General features: G+C 38.1%; 2 protein-coding genes and 2 long non-coding RNA genes across 5 annotated transcripts; 2 read left to right on the plus strand and 2 right to left on the minus strand.

Annotated features, from left to right (window-relative positions):
- The first annotated feature begins 6,066 nt into the window (after positions 1-6,066).
- LOC132624745 (uncharacterized) lies at positions 6,067-6,666 on the plus strand. Its single transcript, XM_060339474.1, has one exon. It carries the CDS (start codon positions 6,067-6,069, stop codon positions 6,664-6,666), a length of 600 nt encoding a protein of 199 aa, XP_060195457.1.
- A 602-nt stretch (positions 6,667-7,268) lies between these two features.
- On the minus strand, positions 7,269-10,809 carry LOC132623731 (uncharacterized). 2 transcript variants are annotated; one of them, XR_009576363.1, is made up of 3 exons: positions 10,599-10,809; positions 8,565-8,615; positions 7,269-7,482 (listed from the first exon to the last, which is right to left on the minus strand). It is a non-coding gene; the product is annotated as an uncharacterized LOC132623731 (long non-coding RNA). The 2 variants fall into 2 exon arrangements; XR_009576364.1 differs by lacking the exon at positions 10,599-10,809 and having other exon boundaries at positions 8,565-8,754.
- Positions 10,810-12,584: 1,775 nt separating this feature from the next.
- LOC132623725 (uncharacterized) lies at positions 12,585-14,070 on the minus strand. Its single transcript, XR_009576361.1, has 2 exons — positions 13,881-14,070; positions 12,585-12,798 (listed from the first exon to the last, which is right to left on the minus strand). It is a non-coding gene; the product is annotated as an uncharacterized LOC132623725 (long non-coding RNA).
- Positions 14,071-15,815: 1,745 nt separating this feature from the next.
- LOC132624746 (uncharacterized) lies at positions 15,816-17,273 on the plus strand. Its single transcript, XM_060339475.1, has 2 exons — positions 15,816-16,885; positions 16,931-17,273. Exons 1-2 carry the CDS (start codon positions 15,816-15,818, stop codon positions 17,271-17,273), a joined length of 1,413 nt encoding a protein of 470 aa, XP_060195458.1.
- Positions 17,274-17,894: the final 621 nt, after the last annotated feature.

The following is a 17,894-nucleotide window of genomic DNA, read 5'->3' on the forward strand; positions in this document are numbered from 1 at the left end:
TCATGTTAAGAATCATGGGTTTGATGTTAGAATGAATTAGTAATGTTAAGGATGCCCTTACCTTTGATTTGAAGACTCGGGGGAATGGTTTTCGTCCTTAGGGTTGTTTAGGAAGTGGAGGAATAAACAAAACAAGTGTCCTATTTATATTTTTCTGGTGAAAACGGGCCAAAGGACACCTCTGAAGGACGGACCGTCCTTCGTGTTACGGACCGTCCCTTAGTGGAAATTTCCAGAGAGTTTCTGGAAATTTTTGAGACGTTACGGTTCATGTTACGGCCCGTAACACGTGTTACGGTCCGTAACGTCTCACCGTAACACAGGCAAAATTTTCAGCGAAGATAGGCTTCAGTAAAACGGGCATAACTTTTTGTACGCAGCTTTGTTTGGGCTGGGTGACCTACCGTTGGAAAACTATTTCAAAGAGATACAACTTTCATGAAGGAAGTGTTTCCAAATTCGCAACACATTTTCATGAAAATCACCCAGAAGACAGACTTGCCAAAACTTAGGCGAATTTAAGAGGCCTTAAGAATTTCACTAGTTGGTTTGACTTCAAAACGACCATCTTTCACCCGAATCCATCAAGAATGGATTCATATAGATATAATATCATCTAAATACTAGATTTTTACAAATTCACACTTAGTTCAAGTTTACGGGGTGTTACATATGATTTGGGGCTTTTTATATATATGTTGAGCTAGGCAGCCACCGACTTAGCACACTGGTCCCGCAGCAGTTTGCGTCCTTGGACGAAAATACGAATTTCTATCTACTCCGATATTGTATTGACAAATGGTTAAATGTGCTGGAAACTAAACTAGTACATCTTCGATTTTATAGGAAGACCACCCCGTAACTCCAAGTAGATTGAGAGAAAAGCTCCAAGACATCTGACCCAAATTTCAGTGAAATTTACAAATTTAAATTGCGACGCCTTTTGTCGACTTTCGTATTACAACTCGTTTGACTTCCAAACTTAACAAGAGACTATTATACGATTCAAATACTTCTTATCATTACTTGCTTAGCATGTGAAACACTCCTAATCTCACCCAAAAGTACAAGTTATCGTATTCCCAACTTGCTGACTTTTGATGAAACTCATGCTTCTTTGATTCATTCACCCTCCAAATATTTTTCCATTTACTAATATTATTTATGGACTCTTATAACCATTTATATTAATAAACTCAATCTCTTTTAACCTCAAGATAATTTCTTTTGAACTTGCGTCCACTAACTCATGATACGACTATAATGTTCAAAAAATCCGGGGTGTAACAGAACCCCAGCTCAGTAAAAAAAAAACCTCAAGGCAGATGTTTGTAGCAAAATTAACCCTATTTAGGCAAAAGTTAGGCCTTAAGCCAGAGGTTTGTAAAATTCAAACTAAGTAAAAAAAAAAATTGCCTGAAGGCAAAATTCTGCTTGAAGTAGAGAAGGGGTTCAAACCCGAAATCAAGAGATTTTAGGGAAGGGTAAAAATTAAAGACCACCAATTTGAGGGACAAAAATTAAAGACCAGTGCCTTTGAAGGACAATCGTGTAAATGACCTCGTTTGTTTTCTCTATTGGGCCAATCTTCGTCGATTACCCAGAGATTGTTGACAACTAATTTTCACCTCACAATGAGCGCATTTTAATTCTCGAAATTCCTAAGCCAAGACGGAATAAGGATACGCTTTCAAAATTCTACAATTCAAAAATCCCGAGAAAATTACAGAAATTGACAAAATTGACGATTACAAGAAAATTACGAGTTATTTACTTTCACAAACATGATTTGAATATAAGATACGTATCTCGCTCCATCTAACTCGGAAAAATTGTTAAGTAAAACGTCGTATAAATTACGGCTCATTTTGACCACAATTTTCACATTATTTAAATATTGTCCGGAACTATGTCAATATTGGGCTCGTATTTTTAAACTACGTACTACGAATTTCATTTCGTACAAATGTTATTTTACGAGAGTGTCTTAAGTTATTACGTAGGTTTTGGAACTATGTAAAGAGTATACTACATTTTAAAAGGGGGAGTTTAAGTTTTGATATTTCACTTAAATCCCCCCCCCCCCCCCCCCCCCAACCAAACTGATCATCCCCTCAATCCTTTCCCTTTCCATTTTGGGAAAACCAAAGACAGATGAACCAAACAGACCCTACAAGTAGAAGAACAAAAAAAAAACCAAACGACCCTTACGTACAACCACAACAGCAACCCAAACGATCCCTGTATGATCCTCCTACCAATTTCCAGCTGTTCCAAACAAATTTTGGGGAAAAAATCACAAAATTTGACTTACCCAGCTGTTGTTGTACGATTTCAGCACTATTGGCACTTTTCCCTCATTCTCAACGGTAACATAATCTAACTTTTTATTTTTCCTTTAGTTTTGGTACGAATTCAAGGTTTATCTAGATAAGATTTTTCATTTGGATTTGAATTTCAAATAAATTGAAAGGAGGGGGTATTGTACGGTGGAGGGGGATTTTTTTTTGTTTTGAATTTCAAAGGAATTTAAGAAAAGAGGGGGAAAATTGGAAAGTGAACAATCCCACATCGTTGGAGCTAAAATATTGGGGGTTTCTTACTTTCTATAAATAGAAGCCTTTACCTTTCAACAAAAGAACAATGAACAATAGTGTTGAGACCTAAATTATGGTTTCCACCATAAAAATGGGTTTTTTAACCCTAAGAGATGAGAACACTCAAATTTTGAGGAAGTTCTCACTCTAGTATAATTTTGGGAAATGCACAAAAACACACTTGAACTATGGTTGAATTTACAGTAACACACTTTATCTTTGCGGGGGTCCTATTAGCCCCCTAAACTTATTTAAAGTGGAATTATCACAACCCTAAATGATGATGTGGCCTACACTATGTGTGAAACGCGTGAGATCTAACCTCATAATGCCACGTGTCCATAATTGAAACTTTTTTAATGCCCTTCTCCTAAAATCATAAAATCAGAAATAATAAACTTCACTCTCTTCCTTCCTCTTTAATATTCCACCATTATTTCCACCGGTGAACGGAAGTCAGCCGAGGATGAAATGCAAAAACTTGAGACGATTTGCCCAATTCGTTACTACCAGAGCTAAAGAAGTTTTTCACAACATAAATAATGAACAACTAATTTTAGGCAGTATAAAATGGCGGAGGAGAAGTTGTACAGTGCAATCGGAGATGGAGAAACCGCAGTCTGTTTCTTGTCAAATTCCACCATAGTCACCGTACTCATCACTTCAAAATTCTATCATTTTACAAAATTCCAACAAACTATTTCCTATATTCTGATCCATCTATCTTTCTGGTATATGGACTTGTCTCTCCCTCTTGGTACTGTTGCCGCCGAAGCTCGTTGAAGAAGAGCAAAAGTCGTCGGAAAAGCTTCAAATCTGTGAAGATAAAAGAAACTCGCTGGCAAAATCTCCTCCATTGCCAAAAGCTAGCTATCTACTGCATTCCAAGGAGTTGTGCAAGCCTATTTGCATTGATTGTCCATTGCCACCTTTAGTTGGAGTAATGGTGGATTGGTGGCAACGAAGAAGATGGAAGTGTGTTGGCTCTGAGAGAAAGTGAATGAAATGGTAATACTATAATTTTAAAAAAGGAAAAATGAAAAAATAAAATACACACCAGCGCGTGCACCACAATCTTGTACCAAAAATCTGGTTATAGCATTTTAGGATGGTAATAATTCCGCTTTAAATAAGTCTAGGAGGATAATAGGACCCCCGCAAAGATGGAGTGTGTTATTGCAAATTCAATCATAGTTCAAGTGTGTTTTTGTGCATTTTCCCTATAATTTTTTAAAATCATTTCCGTTCGTCGGATTCGATTAAGGTGAAAGGTAATCTTTGAATCCCTCTCCCTTTTAGTTTCAGTTTGTAGTTTTATATAGTTACTGTGATTACAAAGTAGTTAGTGTTTGTTTGTAAGTAGTTAGCATGTTATAACTTGTCCATTTAGTGTGAAGATACGTTAGTCGTATATATATATATATATGATGGTAAGTTACCTTTTCTATGAGATCATCATCATATTCAGCTGTTGTTGCTGATTCTATGAAGAATGTTAGTTGGAAACCTAGTCAGGGTTAAATAACTAATCCATTTCTCCCTCGTATGTTAAAAAATGATTTACTTGTTTGCTCTTAGTTGACCTGGACTGATTTAAAAATCCATGATGGTGAATAAGGTTAGGGGGAGGATTAAGTTAAATGCTCGAGGATGTAATGTTTGGCATAACTATTGAGTGGTGTTTAACTATGTGACTGTATAGCTGATCTTTTTTGGATTGAATAAGCTAATTGTTGTTTCTTATACAGCTGTCAATTTTTTTTATTTTTTTTTTTATATTAGCGTGACCATGTTCCTATTGTAGTAAGTTTCATTTGATCTTCTTAATCGTCCATGTGTTGCCAAAAGAAAATGAGGGCAGTTTCCGTGATTAGCTTAAAGAATAGATCATTATTTGATATATATCATGTTTGTGTATTCTCACTTGAAACCAAAGTTTGATTTAGTTGAATCAAGATGATTAAGAGACTATCCTAGGCTTCACCAACTAGTAAACATTTTCTTTAAATGAATTAAGGGCTTGACCACAGGGGCGAATTTATGTGTATTTTTTGGGTCACGTGAACACATGGTCACTCGAGTAATCTCGATATATTATGTGTATAATTCCGAAAATATATTTAATATTAACTAAGTGAACATATGGTCCAAATAGACTGAGTGGAGCACTGGTTAGAGCTTATGTTTGTATTCTCAAGGTCGCGGGTTTAATCCCCCACTCGTGCAACTTTTAAAAATTTTGCTATTATTTTTTAAAGTCACCTTTTCTCCTTCCTTTTTATATTATTAGTTATTACAAGTCTTTTTATATTATTAGCTATTAGTACAAGTAAAAAACGTTTTTAATACTTACTTTTCTTTCTTTCAAATTGTACCAAAAAAAACAAAAAAAAAAACTCCATGGATGCACTGGAAGTCTGCAACGATGAACAAGAAACTTAGAAGTTAGCAAGTAGAAATCCATAGCTGATAGCTAAACTGCAAGCTTGCAATGAACCCACCAAAATCCATGTAAGTAAAATTAACGTCCCAAGTTTCAAAAGGCAAAATCTATTCTCCATTCCCATATTTATTCTCTATTATAATATTATTCTCTAATTCAAAACAAAATATCTCAGAACAACAAGGTATTCGGTAAGTCTTGAATTCGAATTTCTAACACCCTTTTGGTCTTTTTATTGATTTTTGAATTTGGGTTTCTGAATTTTATTGATTTTTTTTTGAGTTTTTGAATTTTGGGGTTTATGGGTTTTGACATTTGAAATCTTATTTTCTTGGTTCTATTGAATTTTGGGGTTTATGGGTTTTAAGGAATTTGACAAATTGTTATTTTTAGGTTGAAGTCACCATTTTGTTTCGAAGGAGAAGTACAATTTGCACTGCGGCCGTAAAGTTTTGGAACTCTTAAATTGTATTTGCACTAAATTTCGAGCTCGATAGACGGTAATGAACACTTCTCTATAATTTTGAATGCGAAATGGGTGTGATTCCTCTAATTTATTATAAATAAGAAAGGGTGTGATTCTCTTATATTTGAATGCGAAAGGGGTGTGATTCCTCTATTTTATTATAAATGTGGAAGGGTGTGATTCCCTTACATTTGAATGCGAAAGGGGTGTGATTCTTCTATTTTATTATAAATGTGGAAGGGTGTGATTCACTTATTTTTTAATGCGAAAGGGGTGTGATTCCTCTATTTTATTACAAATTTCGAAGGGTGTGATTCCCTTATTTTTGAATGCGAAAGGGGTGTGATTCCTATATTTTATTACAAATTTCGAAGGGTGTGATTCCCTTATTTTTGAAGGCGAAAGGGGAGTGATTCCTCTATGTTATTACAAATTTAGAAGGGTGTGATACCCTTATATTTTAATGTGAAAGGGGTGTGATTCCCCTATTTTATTATGAATTTGCAAGAGATAAATTTGTGACTAAGTTGAATAGTTATTTTAAATATGTAGGAATCAAAATGGATAAATACGTGACTAAGTTGTACATTGGACAACCAAGTTCTAGTAGCCGTCCATCCCTTAATTCACATATAGCTCCGGAAATTCAAAGAGAGACAATTTCACCCCCTTCTTCAAATGTTGATTGTAGTCTTGAGTTGGGCTCTCTTGAACGTGATCCTAAAGAAAGAAGACCCATTTTTCAGTTTAGTCCTAATATTCGAGATAAAGTGAGGAGATATTATATTAAGATGGGGCCTTATCAACCGGAACTGAAACTATTTCCTAAAACTAAGTTTGGGGACAAGATGCGTCAATTTAATCCTGATTGGTATAAGCCTCTATATTCTGGTTGGTTGGAATATAGCATAAAAGATGCTGCTGCATTTTGTTTGTGTTGTTATTTGTTCAAGAATGAATTTGAAAGTCGTGGTAATGTGGGGAGAGCATTTGCAGACGATGGTTTTAGGAGTTGGAACCATGGTCCGGCGAGACTTAAATCACATGTTGGTGAAGTAAATAGTACTCATAATAAATGTTTCAATAGGATGCTAGATTTGAAAAATCAACGTCAATCAATTCGAGCTTCTTTTTCCAAACTCAATGAGAAAGACGAGTGATTATCGAATTCGCTTAAATGCCTCCATTAATGTGGTAAGGTTTCTACTAAGAAATGGATTATCATTTCATGGTCATGATGAGAGTGAAGATTCCGAATACAAAGGTCTTTCTCTTGAACTTTTGGAATTTCATGGAACAACCATCCGGATGTGGAAAAGGTAATGTTACAACATGCTCCAAAAACGATGTGATGATTTGTTCAACAATTCAAAAGGATATCGTGGATTCTTGTGCTAAATAAACAATTAAAGCTATCATCAAAGACATGGATAGTGATTATTTTGGTAATGTCACGACCCAACCCCGTCGGCCGTGACTAGTGCCCGATCTGGGCACCCGAACCCATCTATCAAATATTATCTCAAATTCTATCAACTCATTCTAGTATATGGCGGAAGCCGACAAGGCTTTATTTCAAATTTAGGTAATTTCCAGAAAAATTTCGACAGAGTTTCCTTTGTTTTACGGACTATCCAATATACCCTGCACGCAGAAAATACCAACAAAAGCCACACAGGGCTAACCAAGTAATATATAAACATACGCGGACCGGCCGCCTCGGCGTATGGGATCGCCCAAACGACATGTACATACATCCATACAGAAAGACCCTAACCCACAAACATGTCCACAGACCTCTAAACAGACCGACAGAATCATATGACGGGACAGGGCCCCGCCATACCCATGAACGAGAATATATATATATACAGTAGTGACAGACTATACCAAAAGATGGGCTCTGGATAAGAGAGCGCTCCAAAATAGGAGAATAAGATCCTAAGCGGACGGCTCAGCAAACCTGTCGTCGGTACCTGCGCGGCATGAAAACGCAGCCCCCGAAGAAAGGGGGTCAGTACGAAATATGTACTGAATATGCAAAGCCTGAATTACAGAAACAAAATCATAACTGGTACAGAACGTACAGAAAGTAAATAGAAAACCCAAAGTATCAGATACATATTTTCAAAACATGCAGAGTGTGTACAAAAACATATGTCACATCAAATCCGGCCCCTGCCAAGGGACTCGGCAGACAGAACGTGGCCACCCTCCCGACGCTGGTGCCACAACACAGAAGAATCAGAACAGGGGCATAACCCCGTAACATAATATGTCATATCAGATGGCCATAGCAAATCATATCAGAACAAGCGTACATGGCACAACATACTCCACAAACCCATGTACGCATATACCTGCCCCCTCACATCGAGGCACGGCGAACAATGCATAGGATCACGCTTGACAACATATCCTGGCCCGGGCTCAGTGGGGGAAACATTGAGGCATCCACGAACGGAGTAGTGAGAAACTAAATGCACTAAAAATACCATATATATATATATATTTCCAGAGACTCAATGAGGCATATCGAATGTCAAATCAAATCAATGAAATCGGACGGAAACATAGTAAGTAAATTTAGATGTCATAACGAGTTACGGAGGCATAATCTATCCGAGATCGTTTTCAAGATTCAAAACAATTTATAAGACTTAATGAAATATTTAAAATAGTTTTTATTTAGTAGATAAAGGAGTAGTTAGAGTATCTCTAACGAAAACGCTCGAAGACAAGTCATAGACACATAAAGGGTAAAATTGGAAATAGTGGGCCCACCTCGGAACCAATGAAGCGGTGGGCTCAAATTACGTATTTTTAAGCTTATGGGGTCACCTACAAAGGTTCTAGGACATTCCATAACTTCCTAAGCAATTTGGGAAATTTTTTCATAATTTTTCATCAAAGCATACTTAAGGAATTCAATTCTATTGAATGAAAAAGCGACGATTTCAAACGCGGATTCCGATGGACAGAATATTCCCCGAGGCGTAAATCCAAGCCTAGTACATCTAGGACATGCCAAGAGAAGAATCGGGATAGCTTTACATACCTTATATGCGTCTTACGTTCGCCAAAACTCAAATCCCGTTTCACTCCGAATCTACAAATGGTCAAAGTTACCAATTAGGAATTACAAGACTTTAAGAATTCACTTAACTTTATATTTGTCTACCGAAATTTCGGCAGCACTTCCCCTATACATATAACATCCCCGAGAATTCAACTCGGCCAAAACAATCAACAACAACCCAACAGCAACATCAACAACAACAATAATCACTATAAACACAATATAACTTAACTTGCCATCTTTCCAACATAATGTCATAACCTTCATTTCAACTTCAATTTCCAAACCAATCTCAATGGTTTCACATTCATCATTAATCTAGATCATCACAATATAATTTAGAAGCATTTCATATCATTTCCACAAAAATATTCATAAGGTATACAAAATATACAAACTTTCCACCAAAGTCATAATTCACCCAAAGCTTCTAATCTTTAGCATACTTATTCATAACATGTTTCCGTCTTCCAAGTTCATCAACAATAATCATGATTTGCACCTTAACAACTTCATTTCCATAATATCATAAAATCATTCTAAAATGACATAACCTTCTACATTCCATTTCAATGCCAACTTAAACCATTTAACCTTCATTTGCCTTATAAGGATCTCAACAACACAACTAACATATTAAACAAAATTAATTCATTTCCATTTCAACTTCACAATATCAAGCTAATATCACCATTCTCATATTCATTCACTAACTCAAGGTTATTCAAACATAATTCAATAACACTCCAATCAATACCCAAGGATTTAAACAATTCCATCAATTCCACCCAACATTCCTACATATGCAACAAAACCATCACAACACATTTTCTACTTACAAATTCATATCCAACAACAATAATCCACACTTTATTAACTTCCTTTCCATAATGTCATAAAATCACATTAAAATGACATAATTTCCTACAACCAATTTCCATGCTAATATGGACTAGCATCCTTCTAAATTCACCAACCAACATAACAATTCACATATAGCTATTTCATAATTTTTGTTTCCGTAATGAAGTCGAAATTAATACTAACAACATCAATAGCAACATCCTCCACATTCTACAAGTTAACTACATTTATTTTCATCCAAAATTCTCTTCAAATCTCATTCCATAATTCACAATACCAACTGACGAATTTATATCGCTATTTTTCCCGTTCTAATCCGTTAAAACTTTAAATAAACTTGTTAGCAATGAAAAAGAACCTACATATTACCTTAAGTAGGCAGCCATCACGTCATCACTCTCCTCTTTGGTTGATTTTTAGCTCAAATTGAAGACAACGTAGCGTACAACACTTTTCCCTTCATGGGCTTCGGGATTCGGGGCTCGGATTTTGGTCAAAATTGTTTTTTTTTCTCTCCAAAGCTCATCTCTCTCTTTCCAGAATTTTCTGGTTGTTCCTGGTGTTAAAATGATGAAGAAGGCCGAAATTGGCACTTATAAGGACATGGGTAATGGGCCTAACCCGGTTGGGCTCGGATTGGGCCTAGCCCACTGACCTTTCTGCCTTAAAACGTCCATATCTCCTTGTACTGACGTCACCTAGGAACCCACGACCTATGGATGGAAAGCTAATTCAATTATCTACAACTTCTATTTCTTGGTACTTTTCCAAATTCCAAACTTATAATATCGTTTTTGCCCCCCAAAGTCAGGTTACCCGAAAACGTTTTCTTAAAAATATTCGTTTGGAGGACTTCCACTTTGATTTGGCCCAAGGGTCCTTCTTGAGTTGTGTTTAACTTCACATATGTGATTCATATAATTTGTCACATGTCCCAAAAAAAATCTTGACGTGTGGGCCCCACCTCAACTTACAATTAATCCGACGTTCAAAAATACGGGATGTAACATCCTCCCCCCCTTTAGAACATTCGTCCTCGAATGTTAAATTAATCTTATAGGGTCTTGTAAGCATTTTGGGGAAAATATATCACATAGTAGAGGCTAGATCTGTTAATACACTTATATTTCGAAAAAGACATTAGTATACCTGTATCCGCGTTTGGTAGCGCCTCCGGGTCCTGTCGACTAGTCAAGGCATAGATGCGGTTCGAAGGACCGCTTGAACTGGGAGCCCCGCCACGACCTCTGCCGCGGCTTGCTGATGTCGACGTACCCTGCCCCGCAGGGCGCATGGCTATCGAAGGAGACGATGACCCAGCGACTGATCCGGTAGGCTGCGCTGGACCTCCCAAATTACCCTTATACGGACACTCTCTCACAGTATGGCCCTGGCGGCCACAAGAATAACAAGCACCTGTAGCACGGTAGCACTCTCCCGGGTGGTATCTCCCACAATAAGAACACTGAGGCCTGGGTGGCCTCGTCTGACCGGAACTCATGTCTACCCGCGAACCTGAAACCCCAGAGCTCTGGCCTGCTCCTAAATACCCTGGGCTATCAAATCTCCTGCCTGAGAACTGCGGAGGTGTGCTCTGTGCCGGCTGGGAAGAATGCCTGCTAGACTGTTGCTGCTGCTGAGGCTGCCCACTCCGAAATTCCTCAAAATACCCAGATGATCTGGCCCTCTTGGGCTGTCTCCGATCCTGACTCCTATCGGGCTGATGACCCCTGTGCCGGTCCTCCATGCCCTGAGCGTGCGCCTGAATCCGGGCAATATCCATATCGGGCTGAGCGGCCAATACCAAGCAACTGTCGACAAAATAACGGTCCAGCCCCATAATATACCTGTGCATCCTGTCAGCCATAGTAGCTACCACAGCAGGTGCATATCGGGCCAATGAGTCGAACTTCATACTGTACTCTCGAACACTGCGGCCCCTCTGTCTCAGCAATAAGAATCTGTCAGCCCTGGCCCGCCGTAACTCCGGAGGCAGAAAATGGCTAAGAAAGGCCTGAGAAAAATCATCCCAAACTGCTGGGGGAGCACCGTCACCTCTCGATAACTACCATGACTCGTACCAATTAGCCGCTACATCATACAACCGGTACGAAGCCAACGTGACTGACTCTGTCGCGGAAGCATTAATCAAATGCAAAGTGCGCCGCATCTTCCTGATAAACTCCTCAGGATCCTCCTCGGGCTTTGTCCCGAAGAACTCTGGAGGATTACAGGTCAGGAACTCACGAGCTCTCGAACTGTCACGTCTGTCTGCACGACCATCCCCAAGTCTGTGCCTATGAACCTGCCCTGCTACCAGTCTGGTCAACAACTGGACCGCAACTCTCATAGCCCGATCCTCAGCCCCTGGCTGTGGAGCTGGAGGCTCAGGTACTGGAACCTCTGGAGCTACTGGTGAAGCCGCCCCCTGATCTATAGTGGCAGCGGCTGCTGCTCCAGACTCCTCCGATGATGATGATGTAGTAGAGTCGGTTGGCCGGGGCGCAGTATCTTGCATAATTTGAGCAAGGGTCCGAGTGACTTTCTGAGCCCGACTAGTCTCTCCGGCTGCTACTGACTTGCCCTTCTGGGCAGCTGTCGCTTTCTTCGGAGGCATGGCTGAAAACAAAACAATTCGTTAGGGAGGAATCATCCTGATAATATCGCTCTATCGCACGATCTAAGATAAGAAGGAAGGGTAGCATCCTAAATGCCCTGTAGCCTCCTGTTTATAGATGTGGTGCACAACACACCGATAAACAAGACTCTACTAGACACGGTCTGTAGACATTCCGAGAACCAAACCGCTCTGATACCACTTCTGTCACGACCCAACCCCGTCGGCCGTGACTAGTGCCCGATCTGGGCACCCGAACCCATCTATCAAATATTATCTCAAATTCTATCAACTCATTCTAGTATATGGCGGAAGCCGACAAGGCTTTATTTCAAATTTAGGTAATTTCCAGAAAAATTTCGACAGAGTTTCCTTTGTTTTACGGACTATCCAATATACCCTGCACGCAGAAAATACCAACAAAAGCCACACAGGGCTAACCAAGTAATATATAAACATACGCGGACCGGCCGCCTCGGCGTATGGGATCGCCCAAACGACATGTACATACATCCATACAGAAAGACCCTAACCCACAAACATGTCCACAGACCTCTAAACAGACCGACAGAATCATATGACGGGACAGGGCCCCGCCATACCCATGAACGAGAATATATATATATACAGTAGTGACAGACTATACCAAAAGATGGGCTCTGGATAAGAGAGCGCTCCAAAATAGGAGAATAAGATCCTAAGCGGACGGCTCAGCAAACCTGTCGTCGGTACCTGCGCGGCATGAAAACGCAGCCCCCGAAGAAAGGGGGTCAGTACGAAATATGTACTGAATATGCAAAGCCTGAATTACAGAAACAAAATCATAACTGGTACAGAACGTACAGAAAGTAAATAGAAAACCCAAAGTATCAGATACATATTTTCAAAACATGCAGAGTGTGTACAAAAACATATGTCACATCAAATCCGGCCCCTGCCAAGGGACTCGGCAGACAGAACGTGGCCACCCTCCCGACGCTGGTGCCACAACACAGAAGAATCAGAACAGGGGCATAACCCCGTAACATAATATGTCATATCAGATGGCCATAGCAAATCATATCAGAACAAGCGTACATGGCACAACATACTCCACAAACCCATGTACGCATATACCTGCCCCCTCACATCGAGGCACGGCGAACAATGCATAGGATCACGCTTGACAACATATCCTGGCCCGGGCTCAGTGGGGGAAACATTGAGGCATCCACGAACGGAGTAGTGAGAAACTAAATGCACTAAAAATACCATATATATATATATATTTCCAGAGACTCAATGAGGCATATCGAATGTCAAATCAAATCAATGAAATCGGACGGAAACATAGTAAGTAAATTTAGATGTCATAACGAGTTACGGAGGCATAATCTATCCGAGATCGTTTTCAAGATTCAAAACAATTTATAAGACTTAATGAAATATTTAAAATAGTTTTTATTTAGTAGATAAAGGAGTAGTTAGAGTATCTCTAACGAAAACGCTCGAAGACAAGTCATAGACACATAAAGGGTAAAATTGGAAATAGTGGGCCCACCTCGGAACCAATGAAGCGGTGGGCTCAAATTACGTATTTTTAAGCTTATGGGGTCACCTACAAAGGTTCTAGGACATTCCATAACTTCCTAAGCAATTTGGGAAATTTTTTCATAATTTTTCATCAAAGCATACTTAAGGAATTCAATTCTATTGAATGAAAAAGCGACGATTTCAAACGCGGATTCCGATGGACAGAATATTCCCCGAGGCGTAAATCCAAGCCTAGTACATCTAGGACATGCCAAGAGAAGAATCGGGATAGCTTTACATACCTTATATGCGTCTTACGTTCGCCAAAACTCAAATCCCGTTTCACTCCGAATCTACAAATGGTCAAAGTTACCAATTAGGAATTACAAGACTTTAAGAATTCACTTAACTTTATATTTGTCTACCGAAATTTCGGCAGCACTTCCCCTATACATATAACATCCCCGAGAATTCAACTCGGCCAAAACAATCAACAACAACCCAACAGCAACATCAACAACAACAATAATCACTATAAACACAATATAACTTAACTTGCCATCTTTCCAACATAATGTCATAACCTTCATTTCAACTTCAATTTCCAAACCAATCTCAATGGTTTCACATTCATCATTAATCTAGATCATCACAATATAATTTAGAAGCATTTCATATCATTTCCACAAAAATATTCATAAGGTATACAAAATATACAAACTTTCCACCAAAGTCATAATTCACCCAAAGCTTCTAATCTTTAGCATACTTATTCATAACATGTTTCCGTCTTCCAAGTTCATCAACAATAATCATGATTTGCACCTTAACAACTTCATTTCCATAATATCATAAAATCATTCTAAAATGACATAACCTTCTACATTCCATTTCAATGCCAACTTAAACCATTTAACCTTCATTTGCCTTATAAGGATCTCAACAACACAACTAACATATTAAACAAAATTAATTCATTTCCATTTCAACTTCACAATATCAAGCTAATATCACCATTCTCATATTCATTCACTAACTCAAGGTTATTCAAACATAATTCAATAACACTCCAATCAATACCCAAGGATTTAAACAATTCCATCAATTCCACCCAACATTCCTACATATGCAACAAAACCATCACAGCACATTTTCTACTTACAAATTCATATCCAACAACAATAATCCACACTTTATTAACTTCCTTTCCATAATGTCATAAAATCACATTAAAATGACATAATTTCCTACAACCAATTTCCATGCTAATATGGACTAGCATCCTTCTAAATTCACCAACCAACATAACAATTCACATATAGCTATTTCATAATTTTTGTTTCCGTAATGAAGTCGAAATTAATACTAACAACATCAATAGCAACATCCTCCACATTCTACAAGTTAACTACATTTATTTTCATCCAAAATTCTCTTCAAATCTCATTCCATAATTCACAATACCAACTGACGAATTTATATCGCTATTTTTCCCGTTCTAATCCGTTAAAACTTTAAATAAACTTGTTAGCAATGAAAAAGAACCTACATATTACCTTAAGTAGGCAGCCATCACGTCATCACTCTCCTCTTTGGTTGATTTTTAGCTCAAATTGAAGACAACGTAGCGTACAACACTTTTCCCTTCATGGGCTTCGGGATTCGGGGCTCGGATTTTGGTCAAAATTGTTTTTTTTTCTCTCCAAAGCTCATCTCTCTCTTTCCAGAATTTTCTGGTTGTTCCTGGTGTTAAAATGATGAAGAAGGCCGAAATTGGCACTTATAAGGACATGGGTAATGGGCCTAACCCGGTTGGGCTCGGATTGGGCCTAGCCCACTGACCTTTCTGCCTTAAAACGTCCATATCTCCTTGTACTGACGTCACCTAGGAACCCACGACCTATGGATGGAAAGCTAATTCAATTATCTACAACTTCTATTTCTTGGTACTTTTCCAAATTCCAAACTTATAATATCGTTTTTGCCCCCCAAAGTCAGGTTACCCGAAAACGTTTTCTTAAAAATATTCGTTTGGAGGACTTCCACTTTGATTTGGCCCAAGGGTCCTTCTTGAGTTGTGTTTAACTTCACATATGTGATTCATATAATTTGTCACATGTCCCAAAAAAAATCTTGACGTGTGGGCCCCACCTCAACTTACAATTAATCCGACGTTCAAAAATACGGGATGTAACAGGTAAGTTGATGAATCAAAGGACATTTCACATAAAGAGCAAATGACACTAGTCTTGCGATACGTTGACAAAAGTGGAGAGTTGATAAAGCGCTTTTTGGGCATTGTCTATGTGAGTGATACATCTGCAAGATCATTACAGAAAGCAATTTATTCTTTACTTGAGGATCACTCGCTATGTTTATTGAAATTATGTGGACAAGGTTACGATGACGCTAGTAATATGCAAGAAGAAAAAAATGGCCTAAAGTCTTTGATTTTGCAAGATGCTCCATCTGCATATTGTATTCACTGTTTTGCTCATCAGTTGCAATTGGCACTTGTCGCTCTTTCTAGAAAACATTCAGATGTGAAAATTTTCTTTTATGTTGTCACTAATGTATTGAATACTATTGGAACATCTTTTAAGCGCAGGGAATTACTTCGACAACACCAAGTGGAGAAGTTGGAAGAATTGCTTAAAGCGGGAGAAATTTTTACTGGGCAAGGATTGAATCAAGAACCTGGTCTCCAACGACTGGGTGATACTCGTTGGAGATCTCATTTTAAGAACTTGGAAAATTTCATGGTTATATTTTCTTCAATTGCTAATGTGCTTAAAGATATGAAAGAATATTATCCACTCAAGCTTGATAGACTTGCAACAGGAAATCTTTTGGATAACATTCAGGAATTTGAATTTGTCTTTATTTTGCATTTGATGTTCAATATTTTGCTTTTTACAAATGAATTGAACAAAGCTTTACAAAAGAAAGATCAAGATTTCGTCAATGCTATGGAGTTCCTTAACCTTGCAAAGATAAGGTTACAAAAAATGAGAGAAAGTGAATTGGAGTCTTTGATGGATGACGTTTATTCATTTTGTGGAAAACATGAAAATGTGATTCCCAAAATGGATGATGACTATCCAAGATCAAAGCGTAAGAGGTCCGGAATTTCATATTTACATCACTTTCATGTGGAAGTATTTTATGCAGTTATTGATTTGCAACTTCAGGAGCTCAATAATCGATTTGATGTTGTGACTAGTGACTTGCTCCTTGGTATGGCTAGTTTGAATCACGTTGATTCATTTCCTAATTTTGGCAAGAACAAGACAATGAAGTTGGCCGGGTATTACAAAAGTGAGTTTGGTGATAACTAACTTCGAGATCTCAGTTACCAGCTTGATAGTTTCATTGTCTATGCTCGACAACGTGATAGCAAGTTTCTCAACTTGAAGGGGATTAAGGATCTTTCTATTGTGATGGCAAAAATAAAATTGGATCAAACTTGGTCTCTTGTTTATTTACTTGTGAAGCTGACATTGATTTTACCTGTTGCTACTGCAAGTGTGGAAAGAGCATTTTCCTCAATGAAGCTCATAAAAAATGATCTACGTAATCGCATTGGTGGAGAATTTCTAAATGGTTGTTTAGTTTGTAAGATAGAGCGTAAGGTATTTGCAACTATAAGCAATGATGCTATTATGGATCGTTTTCAAAGGATGAATCCTCATTGAGTACAATTGTAATAGAAGGGTTGTTTAGTTTTTTTTTGGATTTTATTAGCTCTTTAGTCTTATGATAGGCCCTTGGATTTGTCAGCTCTTTAGACTTATGATAGGTTTTTGTTATCTTTGTATGAGTTGATATTTCCTCTTCTTTTGTAACTATGCATCTCTTTGATGCCATTGTAATTATAAAACAACTTACTTCTCAAAAAAATATAATTAATTATCTTTTGCTCGGGAAGTCGATGTCCCCTTAAAAATTTATATCTTATCTTAAAGCAATGGTGAACCCATCCTCATGAAATCCCGGATTCGCCTCTGCTTGGCCATGCTAAGTATAAATCTGGTGTATGGTAAATGATCTTTCACATTGGATAAGGATTCACTAATCTTATTGGAAGCTTATTTCTCTTTTTAGTCGAGATATATTATAAAGAAACTGATTATGAACAGGCTAAATTAATTTAGTGGATTGCATATCATGAGAACTATAAGTTCCCTGAATATCTATGCCTTGTGTGCTGGTATTTAGATTCAGATTTTAACCTACTAGTTTTGAGGGCAAAGCAACCTAAATATCTGTTACATAAGTTCTCTCCCTCAACTAATATTTTGAGTCAAGTTTAGGTG

The sequence above is a fragment of the Lycium barbarum genome, chromosome 12, assembly GCF_019175385.1.
Source record: "Lycium barbarum isolate Lr01 chromosome 12, ASM1917538v2, whole genome shotgun sequence".
NCBI lineage: Eukaryota > Viridiplantae > Streptophyta > Magnoliopsida > Solanales > Solanaceae > Lycium > Lycium barbarum.

What these genes read in the sequence shown, in the direction of transcription:
- LOC132624745 (XM_060339474.1), top strand. Translation starts at nt 6,067, where the DNA reads ATGGATAAATACGTGACTAAGTTGTACATTGGACAACCAAGTTCTAGT.
- LOC132624746 (XM_060339475.1), top strand. Translation starts at nt 15,816, where the DNA reads ATGACACTAGTCTTGCGATACGTTGACAAAAGTGGAGAGTTGATAAAG. An exon ending in AAGACAATGAAGTTGGCCGG is followed by an intron (nt 16,886 to 16,930) that starts GTATTACAAAAG and finishes TCGAGATCTCAG; the next exon opens with TTACCAGCTTGATAGTTTCA.